Genomic DNA, 13297 nt, shown 5'->3' with positions numbered 1-13297 from the left:
GTCCCCACCTGGGGCACTTGGTCCTCGGGGCACTTGGTGTCACCCCATTGGGACACCTGATGTCACCTTCCCAGGACACTTGGTCACCCTCCCGGGGCACTTCGTCCACCTTGGAGCACTCGGTGTCACCCACCGTGGGCACTCGCCCCCCCCCCCCCCCCCGAATTCTTGGTCACCCCACCACGGCACTCGGTGCCACCCCCTCGGGACACTCTGTGGCCCCTTGGGGCACTCCGTGTCCCTCCCCGGGGCACTTGGTCACACCCGGCCCGCTCCGTTCTCCCCCCCATCCCGGCGCACTTGGTAGCGCCCGGCTCGCCGTTCCCACTAACGGCGCGGGCAGGAGGCGGTGGCTGCTCAGCTCCGCCGACCAATGAGGCGCGAGGGGCGGGTGCGCGGAGCCAATGGCGCGCGGGAGGCGGGTCTGGCCGGGGAGCGCGGAGCCAATGGGGGCTGCGCGGGCGGGGAAGGGGGGAATGCGGCCGTCGGCGGGGGTGCGGGAGCGCGTGGCGGCGGTGCACGGCGCGGGGGGGCTGCGCGAGCGGCTGCAGCTGTACGACCGGTGGGCCGCGCGCTACGAGCAGGTACCGGGGCCGGGGGGCGGGGGGGGGGGACACCGGGGAGGGGGACCCGGGGGGGGGGACACCGGGGAGGGGGACCCGGGGGGGGACACCGGTCCGCCGCCCTCCCCGCCGCCCGCCCTGTCCCCGCAGGATGTGGCGGCTCTGGAGTACCGGGCGCCGGAGCTGGCCGCCGCTTCCCTCGCCTCCGCCTTCCCCGCGCCGCCCGCCGGGGCGCGGCTGCTCGACGTGGGCTGCGGCACCGGGCTCGTAGCGCGGGAGGTACCGGCGGGGGCGACCCGGGGTGGGGGGAGCGGGGGGGAGCGGCGGGCGGGAGGTAACGGTGCCGTCGGTCCGTCCGTCCGTCCGTCGGTCCCCGCAGCTCCACCGCCGCGGCTTCCGCTGCCTGCACGGCGTGGACGGCAGCGCGGGGATGCTGGAGCGGGCGCGGAGCACCGGGCTCTACCGGGAGCTGCGGCGGTGCGCGCTGGGGCCGGAGCCGCTGCCCGCGCCCGCAGGTAACGGGGATGGGGGGGGACGGGGGGGCTGCCCCGCACGGGGCCCCCGGTGACCCCGCGCGTCCCCGCAGAGCACTACGACGCCGTGACCGTGGTGGGGGCCCTGGGCGAGGGGCAGGTGCCGAGCGCGGCCGTGCCCGAGCTGCTGCGGGTCACCAAGGCGGGTGAGGGGGGGACCCCGACGGGACCCCCGGGGAGCGGGCGGCGGCGGCGAGGGGTGGCGGTGGCTCTGCTGGGGCATGGCGGGCGGTCCTGGGGGTCCCTGCCCGTTCTCCTGCCCGTCCCCCATCCCCTTCCTGTCCCCCGTCCCCCACCCCCTGCCTGTCCCCCATCCCCTGCCTGTCCTTCATCCCCCTGCCTCTCCCCCGTCCCCCTGCCCATCCCCCTGCCCGTCCCCCATTCCCTGCCTGTCCTTCATCCCCCTGCCTCTCCCCCGTCCCCCTGCCCGTCCCCCATCCCCTGCCCGTCCCCGTCCCTCTGCCCGTCCCCCTGCCCGTCCCCCGTCCCCTGCTCATCCCCTGCCTGTCCCCCGTCCCCCTGCCTGTCCTTCATCCCCTGCCCGTCCCCAGCCCGTCCCTGCCCGCTGCCCCCCTATCCCCCCCGTCCCCATCCCGCTGATGCCAGGCAGGGCCCCGCGGCCTCCCCTCGCCCCCCGCTTTCCTCGGGGACACCCTCCCCCGGGGCTGACACCCAGCGTCACCCGTCCCCTCTCCCGCAGGAGGGTTCCTCTGCCTGACGACCAGGAGCAACCCCTCGAACCGGCGGTACAGGGCCGAGCTGGATGCCGCGCTGGAGGGGCTGGAGAGGCGCGGAGCCTGCCAGAAGGTGCTGGTGCGGGAGGTGGAGCGCTGGGAGAGGGCCACCTCCGAGGAGGAGAGCACCCAGGGCACCGGCTACATCTCCGGGGTGGTCTACGTCTATCGGAAATGCCCCGTGCCCACCCCCGCGGAGGGCTGAGAGCCGGCGCCGCTCTGGGGACGGGGGTCGGCGCTTGGTCCCTTGTAAAGCCCAGCCCAGGGACCCCCTCCCGGAGCAGGGCGGCTGCCGGGGGGTGACAGCGTTTTTGGGGAGCGTCCCCATTCCCTTCCCCGGCTCGTTTTCCCCCCAGGGTCTGGGCTCTGGGGACTGGGCCTGCTCCTCAGCATGGGGAGGGTCTCCTGGTTTCACCAAGGTCACCACCCGTAGCTCTGACATTTGGATGCCATCCCCAAAGTGGGGGACACCTAAGTCCTCACCGCGACACCTCACAGACCCGCCTGGGTGGTCACAGCCACCTCCTGTCCAGGATGTCTTCTCCCCACCGTGCCCACCTCTCAGCCCTCATGGGCAAGATCTGGATCCTTCTTCACCTTCCCCACCCCAGACCCCCATGGTCTTTGCCTGGGTACCACTGGAGGTGGGTCCCCATCCCTATATCCTGCAGTCCACCTCCTTGTCCTCCCCAGGAGCCCTCCCACATGGCCATGGTCAAAAATCTCGATCCATCTTCATCTTCCCCACCCCAGACCCCCATGGTCTTTGCCTGGGTACCACTGGAGGTGGGTCCCCATCCCCATGTCCTGCAGTCCACCTCCTTGTCCTCCCCAGGAGCCCTCCCACATGGCCATGGTCAAAAATCTCGATCCATCTTCATCTTCCCCACCCCAGACCCCCATGGTCTTTGCCTGGGTACCACTAGAGGTGGGTCCCCATCCCCATATCCTGCAGTCCACCTCCTTGTCCTCCCCAGGAGCCCTCCCACATGGCCATGGTCAAAAATCTCGATCCATCTTCATCTTCCCCACCCCAGACCCCTGTGGTCTCTGCCTGGGGACTGTTGGAGGTGGGTCTCCATGTCCTGTGGTTCCCCATCTTCATTCCCCCAAGGCGTTAATCCCACATACCCCGAGGTGCAGGAGACCTCCACATCCAAAGCAGGAGCAGCCGTGCCAAGGTGACGCCCAGCTGGAGAAGCTTCCCGAGCACCACATCGGCTTTTCATCCCGCAACTGCTGCTTAAGTCTCTTGATTTTCCTACAGCTTTGTGGTTGGGTGGGAAATGAGGCTGGAGGGGACTTCAAGAGCTGGTGGCCGCTCCCAACCCAGTCGGCATCTCCTGCCCGGCCTGTTCCCCAAGCCCCTCGCCCTGCTGCCTCTGCCCCTCCTCCTCCGCCGATCCCTTGGGAAGTTTTTTACCCAAATCTCTTGCTGGGGTGTTTCCTTTTTTCCTTTTCCCCCAGAGCTGTTCCTGCTCATCGTGTTCCCGTGGCCGTGGGGCGTGGGTTGCCACCAGCCCCTCGGAGCTCTGCCCCGGCTGTCCCCGTCCCCCACCCGGGGCATCCCACGCCTCCCACGCTCGCCCTCCCCAAGGCTCTTGTCACCGCTCTGCGTTGTCCCCCCAGGTCTTGGGGTCCCTGTGCCCATCGTCCCCAGCGCTGTCCCCTGGGGTCGTGGCTGTCCCCGTCCCGTACCTGGCTGTCGAATAAAGCCGCTGCCTCGCTGCCTGCCTGCCGTGCGTTGCTCCCACAGTGGGGGGGGGGGGGCAGCCAGGAGCCGGGGAGAGGGGATTTGGGCTTTCTGTGGGGTCCCTTCCCAGCCCCTGAGGGCTCCAGGGACTGAGCTGTGGGAGCTTGGTGTCCCCCCGTGCACCTCCGAGCTCCCAGCCCCATCTCCCTGCCTCAGTTTCCCTGCTGGCGGGTGCGTGGGGACCACCAGACTGGGGACACAGGGACGTGCCAGGCGCTGGGGCAGCAGCCCCCGAGCTGGCGGTGGACTGGCAGGGCCCAGGGCACGTCACTTCCCCCCCCCCTCCGCCCCAGCGCGCTGCTTCCCAATGAGCTCAGGCAGCCGTGGTGGCACCAAGATGTTTATGGTCCATGGCGGGGAAGGGCGCGGGCGGGGGTCCGCGCTGGGGGTGCAGCCAGCGTGGGGACGGGCGGGAGGAAGCAGCGCGAGGGTGGGGAAGGGGACAGGACGGGGATGCTCTGCCATGGGCTGGCACCTGGGGACAGTGGCTCACACGTAGTCTTTCATGGGGTAGCCCATCGGGCCGCAGCTCTTCACCACTTGGTACTTCTTGGGGTAGGGGTCCTGCTGGGACGGGGGTCCTGAGCAGCACAGGATGCCCCCGCCAAAGAGCTGGAGGGCACTGGAGGCCCAGCCGATGTAGAGGGCAGCTCCCAGCTCTCTCTTGAGGGCCTGGGGCACCATGGGGTTGTAGAAGTTGCTGACGATGCTGTTGGCGGACCAGGAGACGGGGATGAGCAGCATGATGCTGGCCAGGACAAAGACGGCGCCCGCCACGACGGAGATCCTGGTCTTGGTGCTCTTGTCATCCACGCAGCGGGTGCAGTCCGCGCCCGAGATGGCGGTGAGGAAGGCGAAGAAGGCCACGAAGATGGAGGTGACCACCAAGGCGCGGGCCGCTTGCAGGTCGGAGGTGAGCTCCAGCAGGGAGTCGTAGACCTTGCACTGCATCTGCCCCGTGCTCTCGTAGACGCAGTTCATCCACAGCCCCTCCCAGAAGACCTGGGCCACCACGATGTTGGAGCCGATGAAGGCCGTCACCCTCCACATGGGCAGCGCGCAGGTGAGGATGGAGCCCAGCCAGCCCAGCACGGCCAGCATCAGCCCACCCATCTGCATCGTCATCGTCGCCATCGACAGCACCTGCGGGGACAGGGCACAGCCGTCACAGACGCGGCCCCGGAGCCCGGCGGGCATGCTCTACAGCGTGGCCTTCATGCTGGGTGCGTCCTGTTCCCCATCAGGGGTGGGAATGGCTGCAGACCAGCATGGGGACACGAGTGGCATGGGGCATGGCTGCAGGATGGCATGAGCACACATGGGGCACTGCTGCGGGACACCATGGGGGTACGTGTGACATGGAGCATTGCTGCAGGACACCATGGGGACACGAGTGGCATGGGGCATGGCTGCAGGACACCATGGAGACACGTGTGACATGGAGTATTGCTGCAGGATGGCACGGGCACACATGGGGCACATGGAGCATTGCTGCAGGACACCATGGGGACACATGGGGCATTGCTGCAGGACACCATGGGGACACATGGGGCACTGCTGGAGGACACCATGGGGGTACGTGTGACATGGAGCATTGCTGCAGGACACCATGGGGACACGAGTGGCATGGGGCATGGCTGCAGGACACCATGGAGACACGTGTGACATGGAGTATTGCTGCAGGATGGCACGGGCACACATGGGGCACATGGAGCATTGCTGCAGGACACCATGGGGACACATGGGGCATTGCTGCAGGACACCATGGGGACACATGGGGCACTGCTGGAGGACACCATGGGGGTACGTGTGACATGGAGCATTGCTGCAGGACACCATGGGGACACGAGTGGCATGGGGCATGGCTGCAGGACACCATGGAGACACGTGTGACATGGAGTATTGTTGCAGGATGGCACGGGCACACATGGGGCACATGGAGCATTGCTGCAGGACACCATGGGGACACATGGGGCATTGCTGCAGGACACCATGGGGACACATGGGGCATGGGGCATTGCTGCAGGACACCATGGGGCATGGAGCATTGCTGCAGGTCACTACAGGGACACGTGTGGCATTGCTGCAGGTCCCTATGGGGACACGTGTGGCACTGAGGACCCGAGCCCCGAGGAGGCCGAGGTGCAGGACCCCCTGTGCCATGTTTCCCCCCACCGCGTCCCCATGGCACAGGGCAGTCCCCTGCCATTGCCCCATCCCAGCTGGGCCGTGCGCATGGCAGGTGTCAGGGAGGGGACGGCTTTTGGGGAGCAGGACGAGGGGCTCGCTGTGCCCACCCTGGCATGCTCCAAAGCGCAGACCCCCCACCACCCCACGGCGCCTGCCCCATGCCCTGCTCCAGCGCCAGCAGCTCAGCTCCCTGCCCACGAGCATCGTGCCGGGGGGGCACGGGCAGGCGAGGCAGCCCCTTGCCCTCACCAGCAGCACCAGCAGCTCCCAGTTCAAGGGCAGGTTTTGTTTTGCCCTTGGCAGACGTGCAGCGCCCTTTGGACCCGGGATTTCCCCTCTCGGGCGCTGGAAATGGGCCAGAGCTCAGGTCGGGCTCCGATACGGCTGTGGTGATCAGCACTTTCAGCGATACCTGCTCTTCCTTCGCACCGGGAGGGCAAACCCGTCCCTGGCAGTGTCCAAGGCCGGGTCGGATGAGGCTTGGAGCACCCTGGGCTGGTGGAAGGGGTCCCTGCCCATGGCAGGACGGGACTGGGAGCACCCTGGGCTGGTGGAAGGGGACCCTGCCCATGGCTTGGAGCACCCTGGGCTGGTGGAAGGGGTCCCTGCCCATGGCAGGACAGGACTGGGAGCACCCTGGGCTGGTGGAAGGGGACCCTGCCCATGGCTTGGAGCACTCTGGGCTGGTGGAAGGGGTCCCTGCCCATGGCAGGACAGGGCTGGGAGCACCCTGGGCTGGTGGAAGGGGTCCCTGCCCATGGCAGGACGGGACTGGGAGCACCCTGGGCTGGTGGAAGGGGACCCTGCCAATGGCAGGACAGGGCTGGGAGCACCCTGGGCTGGTGGAAGGGGTCCCTGCCCATGGCAGGACAGGGCTGGGAGCACCCTGGGCTGGTGGAAGGGGTCCCTGCCCATGGCAGGACGGGGATGGGAGCACCCTGGGCTGGTGGAAGGGGTCCCTGCCCATGGCAGGACAGGGATGGGAGCACCCTGGGCTGGTGGAAGGGGACCCTGCCAATGGCTTGGAGCACCCTGGGCTGGTGGAAGGGGTCCCTGCCCATGGCAGGACAGGGCTGGGAGCACCCTGGGCTGCTGGAAGGGGTCCCTGCCCATGGCAGGACGGGGCTGGGAGCACCCTGGGCTGCTGGAAGGGGTCCCTGCCCATGGCAGGACGGGGCTGGGAGCACCCTGGGCTGGTGGAAGGGGACCCTGCCAATGGCAGGACAGGGCTGGGAGCACCCTGGGCTGGTGGAAGGGGTCCCTGCCCATGGCAGGACAGGGCTGGGAGCACCCTGGGCTGGTGGAAGGGGTCCCTGCCCATGGCAGGACGGGGATGGGAGCACCCTGGGCTGGTGGAAGGGGACCCTGCCAATGGCTTGGAGCACCCTGGGCTGGTGGAAGGGGTCCCTGCCCATGGCAGGACAGGGCTGGGAGCACCCTGGGCTGCTGGAAGGGGTCCCTGCCCATGGCAGGACGGGGCTGGGAGCACCCTGGGCTGCTGGAAGGGGTCCCTGCCCATGGCAGGACAGGGCTGGGAGCACCCTGGGCTGGTGGAAGGGGACCCTGCCCATGGCTTGGAGCACCCTGGGCTGGTGGAAGGGGTCCCTGCCCATGGCAGGGGGTTGGAACTGGGTGATCTATAAGGTCCCTTCCAACCCAAACCATTCTGTGAAACCCCCGGTGAGGGGCTAAGGAGCCTGGGATCCCCGCGGGCATCACCCCTGTAACCCCCAGATATGGGGGGACACTCCGACAGCTCCACTACGGTCACACGGGGCCACCGCAGTGCCCGGCTCAGCCCCGCACGGAGCAGACCCGCCATGCTGTCGTGGGCAGACGGCACCCGTGGGCACTTGCACCCGCGCTCGGCGCCCGGGGCCGGCTGAGTTTTTACGAGCCGCGAGCGGCAGCGCGGTATCGGCCGTGCCCGGCACACCCTGCGGCGCTTGCAGGAGGTTTCACCGCGGTTCCTCTGGTCCCGGTTTCGGTTTCTCCGGCCTTTGCTCCCCCGTAGCGTCCTGGCGCCTTCCCCAGCGCCCGCAACCCCTCGGCATCCCGATGGATGCCCAGCACTGGGGCTTCGCCTCCCGCGTCCATCAGAACCTTTTTGGGCCAAAAACAAAGTCCCTCTCTGCCGGAGCAAGGGAGACCGGCCTCCCAGCGCATAAATGCTGATAAATATCTGCAGGGTGGGGGTCAGGAGGACGGGGCCAGACTCTTTCCAGTGGTGCCCAGTGACAGGACAAGGGGCAACGGGCACAAACTGAAGCAGAGGAAGCTCCAGCTGAACCCGAGGAAGAACTTCTTCCCTCTGAGGGTGACGGAGCCCTGGCCCAGGCTGCCCAGGGAGGCTGTGGAGTCTCCTTCTCTGGAGATGTTCCAGACCCACCTGGACAAGATCCTCTACAGCCTACTGTAGGTGACCCTGCTTGGGCAGGGGGTTGGACTAGGTGACCCACAGAGGTCCCTTCCAACCCCTGCCATTCTGTGATTCTGGGGGGCCCAGACGATGGGAAGCCGTCCCAGGGACCCTGCCCCACCAAGGGAACCCGGACCACAAGAGACACGCGAACGGGGGCACGCGACCGCCCGCCGCAGGGACCCCACAGCGGGACCCGGCAGGGATGCTCCCGGGAGCGTCGCGCCCACATTTCCACCCGGCCACCGGCACCGCGGGGCCGAGGGAGCGTTTTCCGCCATCCCCGCTCCCAGCGAGGGGACGGGGGGAGCTGGGAGCCCCGCAGCCCCCCCAGACCCAGCCGAGGCACCTAATCAGATGAATATGTATATTTTGATCTATATAAACTGCACAAAAAGGATATGGGGTGTGCACGCTGGCATCACCCATCAGCGCCGCGCACCCCGAGGCGCGAGGGCAGGATGTCGCCCAGCCGGCGCAGCTTGCCGTGCCGGAAGCGAGATAGGCAAAGCACCCGGCGCTGCCCACGCCGGCCCCGGGGTGCTCCCAGGGCCAGCACCCCTCGACGCGTCGGCGCCCATCGCCTGCCTCCTGCTCGGCTGGGAAGATGGCGCCGGGACAGGCGTGGGGCACCCGCTGTCACCCCTCGGGGCGGCCTGAGGAGGGGAGCGGGTGGGGAGGGGGATGCCAAGGCTGGAGCAGGGGTCGGGGGGCGGCGGGGATCAGCTCCGGAGGGCGGATTTGGGGATCTCAGGGGGACGAGGGTAAAGAACACGCAGCAGCGCGGGGTCTGAGCAGCGGCCGTTTAATGCGGGAAGGCAGCGACGCGGCGGAGGGGACGCTGTGAGCCATCCCGGCACCCCGCTGGGGGGGATGCCGGGGGGCTGGGTGCACCCCACGGCACGGGGTCGGGAGTGTGGGTGCTGCTGCCTCCCCGACTGGTTCTCCCAGCCCGGCCGCCGCCTTCCCACTCCCAGGGTGATGAAGCCTCCGCCCCGGGGAGCTGCCGCCAGAAATCGCACGTCGGTGCGGCCGCCCCGAGCCCCGAAAGTAGGTCAAAGCCGAAACCTAGGGTACAGGCAGGCGAGAGCCCCCGCCGCCCCCCGAGACCCTGCTGGGGTCCCCGCGACCGCGTGGGCCAGGTCCGGTGTCCCCACCGGCACCGCGTCCTGGCCAGAGCCCGGTGCCACCGGCGGGACGGGTCCCCGGGCGCTGCGTCACCGCATGGCACACCCCGATACCGGCAGCCGGGAGATGCTCCGGGGTAGGCGGGGGGGAAGCGGGTGGTTTTTCGGAGAAGATGCCGTGGCTGGGTGCTGCGGGGGGAGCGGGACCCCCACCCGGGCAGGGGCAGCCAGGACAGGCTCTCCCTGTTCCCCGTCTCGACCGAGATTAAAGAACCAGCTTCAATCCGCCGCCGAACAAAGGCAGCTCTGTCTGCGCTGCCCGGCTGCGCCCCGGCTCCCGGCCAGCCCCCCGCCCGGCCGGGGGGGTCCGCGGGCACCCCGGGAGGTCCCGGCTCCCCGGAGCGGCCGGGGGGGTCCGCAGCAGCTCCTAGACGTAGTTGCTGGCTGGCAGGGAGCGAGCGGCCGTGAACTTGGCGGAGTAGGGCTTCTCGCCCCGGGGGGGGCAGGTGCAGCAGAGGATCCCCCCCCCCAGCAGCAGCAGCGCCGAGGCCGCCCAGCCCACGTAGAGCGACGAGCCCAGGTCCCGCTTCTGGGAGTCAGCGACCAGCGGGTTGTAGAAGTCCCGGATGACGGTGTTGGCCGACCAAGAGACGGGGATGAGGATGAGGACACCGGCGACGATGAAGATGCCGCCGGAGAAGATCATGACCTTGGCTTTGGCGGTGTCGTCCTCCACGCAGTTGGTGCACTTGCCACCGGCGACGGCGAGCAGGGTGCCCAGCACGGCCAAGACGATGGCCACCACCACCATGGCGCGGGCGGCTTGCAGGTCCTGCGGCAGGGCCAGCAGCGACTCGTAGACCTTGCACTGGATCTGCCCCGTGCTCTGCACCACGCAGTTCATCCACAGCCCCTCCCAGACGATCTGGGCCACCACGATGTTGTTGCCGACGAAGGCTGTCTCCCGCCACATGGGCAAGGCGCAGCAGAGGATGGAGGCCAACCAGCCGATGACGGCAAGGGCGATGCCCAGCACCTGCAGCCCCATGGAGGCCATCGCTCGCTCCGCGCAGCTCAGTGCCGGCTGCCGGGACCATGGCGGGCGTTATATGCCTTCGCCAAGGGAGGAGCACCGGGGCGGCCGCCGACCTGCCGCCGGCACCCGACGGAGGGGTAAAACCAGTTTCCCAGGATTCCTCCGCTCGAGTTTCTCCCTGCAGCGATGACACTTCATATCCCGGCTGCTCCCACGGAGGAGGACGCAGGGGACCGGGACCGGGCCACCCAGGCGCCGGAGAGCATCCTGCCTCGGCGCAGCCTGGGATGCTGCAGGGGAAGAGCCACTGTCCGGGCGTCGAGATGTCTCTGCCATCGCTGCCACCGCCTGCTGCTCCATCACCCGGATGGGGTCCCACCATGCTTTCCTGCCTCAGTTTCCCCCCCCCCAGCTGCTCTGGCAGCCGTCCAGCCTCCGGCCCCCCGCGGCCCCGTGCCGGGGAGCAGCTCGCCGTCCCCGCCGTGCTGCTGGGCTCCGTGCCCGGCGGGACACAAGCAGCCCTTGTTTGTTCCTTGGCCTCCGTAGCAGCGCTTCCCAGCCCTCCAGCGGGCCTCGGGCGGGAGGGGTTGCCGCCCAGACCCACAAACCGGTCGGAGCGGCTGCCGGCTCCCCGCGGAGAAGAGACGGCGCTGCCCGGGGCGAGGGGGGGGCAGACCCCAAAACCCACCCTGCCTCGAACTCCGCCGCCGAGCCGGCGTTCACACGGCAGCCCTCGGTCACCGGCGTGCCGGCATCCCGCTGTCGGCCAGGCTCGGTGGGTCGGGGCTGCGGGGGCAGAGGTGTCCCCGGGGTGTCCCCAAGATGTCCCCGAGGTGTCCCCGTGCCGACACTGACGCGGTGGGGAGCAGGGTGCCAGGCGCAGGCAGGGTGGCGGCGCCGGCAGCGTTTTGGCACAAGCAGCCACCCCCCCTTTAACCCGCAAGCCCCCCGCACACCGCCTCGCCCCGCTCCCTCCGCAGCCCCACCGGCATCCGCGCAGGCGCGGCACGAGGCCAGACGGACCGCAGGGACGGACAGATGGACATTGCACCGTTCCCCCACCCCGGCGTAATCTCAGCCCTCCGGAAAAGATAACAGGGCCGGAGATCATCCAAGTTTTTCCAAGCACTGGGGTTACCGATAGCACCCAATCGCCTGCGCTAATTGATCGGCGCGACGGGCTCTAGAGCTGTCCTGCCCACGCCGGGATGTCCCCTGGATGTCCCCAGGATGACACTGAGATGTCCCCCGGCATCGTGCCCTAACGCAATGGGACGAGCCTGGTGGTCCACGCACCGCGGTGCCACGAGGATGCTGACGGTGCCCGGGCTGGGGACGCCGGTGCAGACCCGCGGGGACGAGCCGGGGTCCTGCCCACCCGACCTGTGCCGGAGGAGCCACACAGGCGCCCGGCCAAGCTGGGACGCTCCGTCCGTCCGTCCGTCCCTCTGCCCTGCCCGTCCGTCCCTCTGCCCTGCCCGCATCGCTCGCATACCGGCGTGCCCACCCCGGCGCCCGCATTGCTCGTGGTCAGGGGCTCCCTTTGATCCCAGGGCTCCGGAGCATCCCCGCCGGGGCCGGGCTGTGCCGGAGGCCGAGCGTGGCTCTCACCTCCCACCCGGTTATTTGGGGCTGGGGAGAGGCGCTCGCCCACGTCTGCGTGCTCCTGGCGCGGGGGGCACCTGGGGCCATGCCCGCGGGCTGGGGGCAAGCGGAAGGTGGGGACAGGGAGTTGGCAGCGTGCCGAGCGTCAAGCACCCGAGCCGCTCGCTCACTCCCCCTCGGAGCCAGCGCGGCCCTCTGACACCCAATTAGCGTAATTAAAGCTGGAACGTGACATATATTCAAACCGGCGGCTGCCACACGGAAACAGCCCCTGCGCGCTTCCCCGCGTCCCCCAGCGCCGCGCTCGCCCGGCCGGCACGGCCAGCCCTGTGTCCCCGGCAGCGGGACGGACAGACGGACGCACACGGGCTCGGCACGGAGCGCAGGAGCAGCGAGCGATGCTCGGGGCAGCACCGTGTCCCCAACGTGTGCCGGGCCGGTGGGTGCTCGGGTGGTATCACCTCAGCACGCGCCGTTTGGGTCCATCACCGGACCACCAGCCCCACGGCCCCCTCCCAGCTGCCCACAGCTGGATGCATCCCGCAGGACCTCAGCGCTGGCTTCGCCCTGGTGTCACCCTCAAGGGGACATGGCACTGGGACGTGCCGTGATGGGACCACAGCCCGCCCGCTCAGCAGGGAGCTCCCGCATCCCGAAACGGGGGGCTCGTCCCACCCCGCGCCGTCCCCGCCTGGCACCTGCTGGGAGCCCTGCCCCGAATCCAGCGGGATTTGGGGGACGGGGGGACCCGGCCGGTCCCTGCTCCACCACACGCTAACGGGGTCGGCGAGGGCAGAGTTCGCATCCCAGCACGTCGGCCACCGGCCCTTCGTGGCTCAGGGTGAGGACGTGCCCTCCGCCGATCGTCCCTGCTTCGTGGGGACGGGGACGTGCCGCAGCCCCAGGGTGGTGGCATTAAACCTGGTGTCACCGCGACGCCGGGCACGGCCGGGTGCGTGGAGGAGGCTGTGCCACCCTGGCCTCGCTCAGGGCAGAGGACACCGCGCGGGGAGAGGGCTTGGGGCACGAATCCCCCGCCGAAGGGCTCGGGGACATCCCCACCCGGGACGCGGGTGACGCTCCCGCCTCACACACACCCCCGGCACCGGCTCGGCCCCGCGCCGCTGAGCCGAGACCCCCTCACCCCCAGCCCCCACGCACGGCCCCGCCGCCCTGGCTACCTCCAGGTCCCGAAAAGGCGGGCGAGACTTGGCGGCGAGCGGCGATCCGCCGGGATCTCCGGCTTCACGGCGGCCGGGGGGGCACGGCCGCCAGCCCTCCCGCTCAGCCTCTCCCCGCCGCCCGCCGGGGATTAGTTACCGGCAGCCCAGAGACTG

The 13297-nt window shown here is 69.4% G+C and overlaps 3 protein-coding genes across 4 annotated transcripts; 1 reads left to right on the top strand and 2 right to left on the bottom strand.

Annotated features, from left to right (window-relative positions):
* The first annotated feature begins 476 nt into the window (after positions 1 to 476).
* On the top strand, positions 477 to 3551 carry METTL27 (methyltransferase like 27). The gene is made up of 5 exons (XM_075440437.1): positions 477 to 584; positions 714 to 842; positions 943 to 1078; positions 1150 to 1242; positions 1797 to 3551. The coding sequence occupies exons 1-5, from the start codon at positions 477 to 479 to the stop codon at positions 2033 to 2035; spliced, it is 705 nt and encodes a 234-aa protein (XP_075296552.1). The 3' UTR covers positions 2036 to 3551.
* A 399-nt stretch (positions 3552 to 3950) lies between these two features.
* On the bottom strand, positions 3951 to 13221 carry LOC104338467 (claudin-4-like). 2 transcript variants are annotated; one of them, XM_075440143.1, is made up of 2 exons: positions 13142 to 13221; positions 3951 to 4726 (listed from the first exon to the last, which is right to left on the bottom strand). In XM_075440143.1, exon 2 carries the CDS (start codon positions 4715 to 4717, stop codon positions 4073 to 4075), a length of 645 nt encoding a protein of 214 aa, XP_075296258.1. In that variant the 5' UTR covers positions 4718 to 4726; positions 13142 to 13221; the 3' UTR covers positions 3951 to 4072. The 2 variants fall into 2 exon arrangements, with proteins under 2 accessions (XP_075296258.1, XP_075296259.1); XM_075440144.1 differs by lacking the exon at positions 13142 to 13221 and adding an exon at positions 11967 to 12025.
* CLDN4 (claudin 4) lies at positions 9747 to 10376 on the bottom strand. Its single transcript, XM_075440155.1, has one exon. It carries the CDS (start codon positions 10374 to 10376, stop codon positions 9747 to 9749), a length of 630 nt encoding a protein of 209 aa, XP_075296270.1.
* Positions 13222 to 13297: the final 76 nt, after the last annotated feature.

This window comes from Opisthocomus hoazin, chromosome 20 (genome assembly GCF_030867145.1).
Source record: "Opisthocomus hoazin isolate bOpiHoa1 chromosome 20, bOpiHoa1.hap1, whole genome shotgun sequence".
In the NCBI taxonomy this organism is placed as follows: Eukaryota; Metazoa; Chordata; class Aves; order Opisthocomiformes; family Opisthocomidae; genus Opisthocomus; species Opisthocomus hoazin.
Note: the sequence above shows the minus strand (reverse complement) of the source record. Positions and strands in the feature narration are given on the sequence as shown.

Excerpts from the sequence above, each read along its gene's own strand:
- METTL27 (XM_075440437.1), top strand. The coding sequence starts at position 477 with ATGCGGCCGTCGGCGGGGGTGCGGGAGCGCGTGGCGGCGGTGCACGGC. Across the intron at positions 585-713 it reads GGGCCGCGCGCTACGAGCAG|GATGTGGCGGCTCTGGAGTA; the intron begins GTACCGGGGCCG and ends CTGTCCCCGCAG. Across the intron at positions 843-942 it reads CCGGGCTCGTAGCGCGGGAG|CTCCACCGCCGCGGCTTCCG; the intron begins GTACCGGCGGGG and ends CGGTCCCCGCAG.
- LOC104338467 (XM_075440143.1), bottom strand. The coding sequence starts at position 4,717 with ATGGCGACGATGACGATGCAGATGGGTGGGCTGATGCTGGCCGTGCTG.
- CLDN4 (XM_075440155.1), bottom strand. The coding sequence starts at position 10,376 with ATGGCCTCCATGGGGCTGCAGGTGCTGGGCATCGCCCTTGCCGTCATC.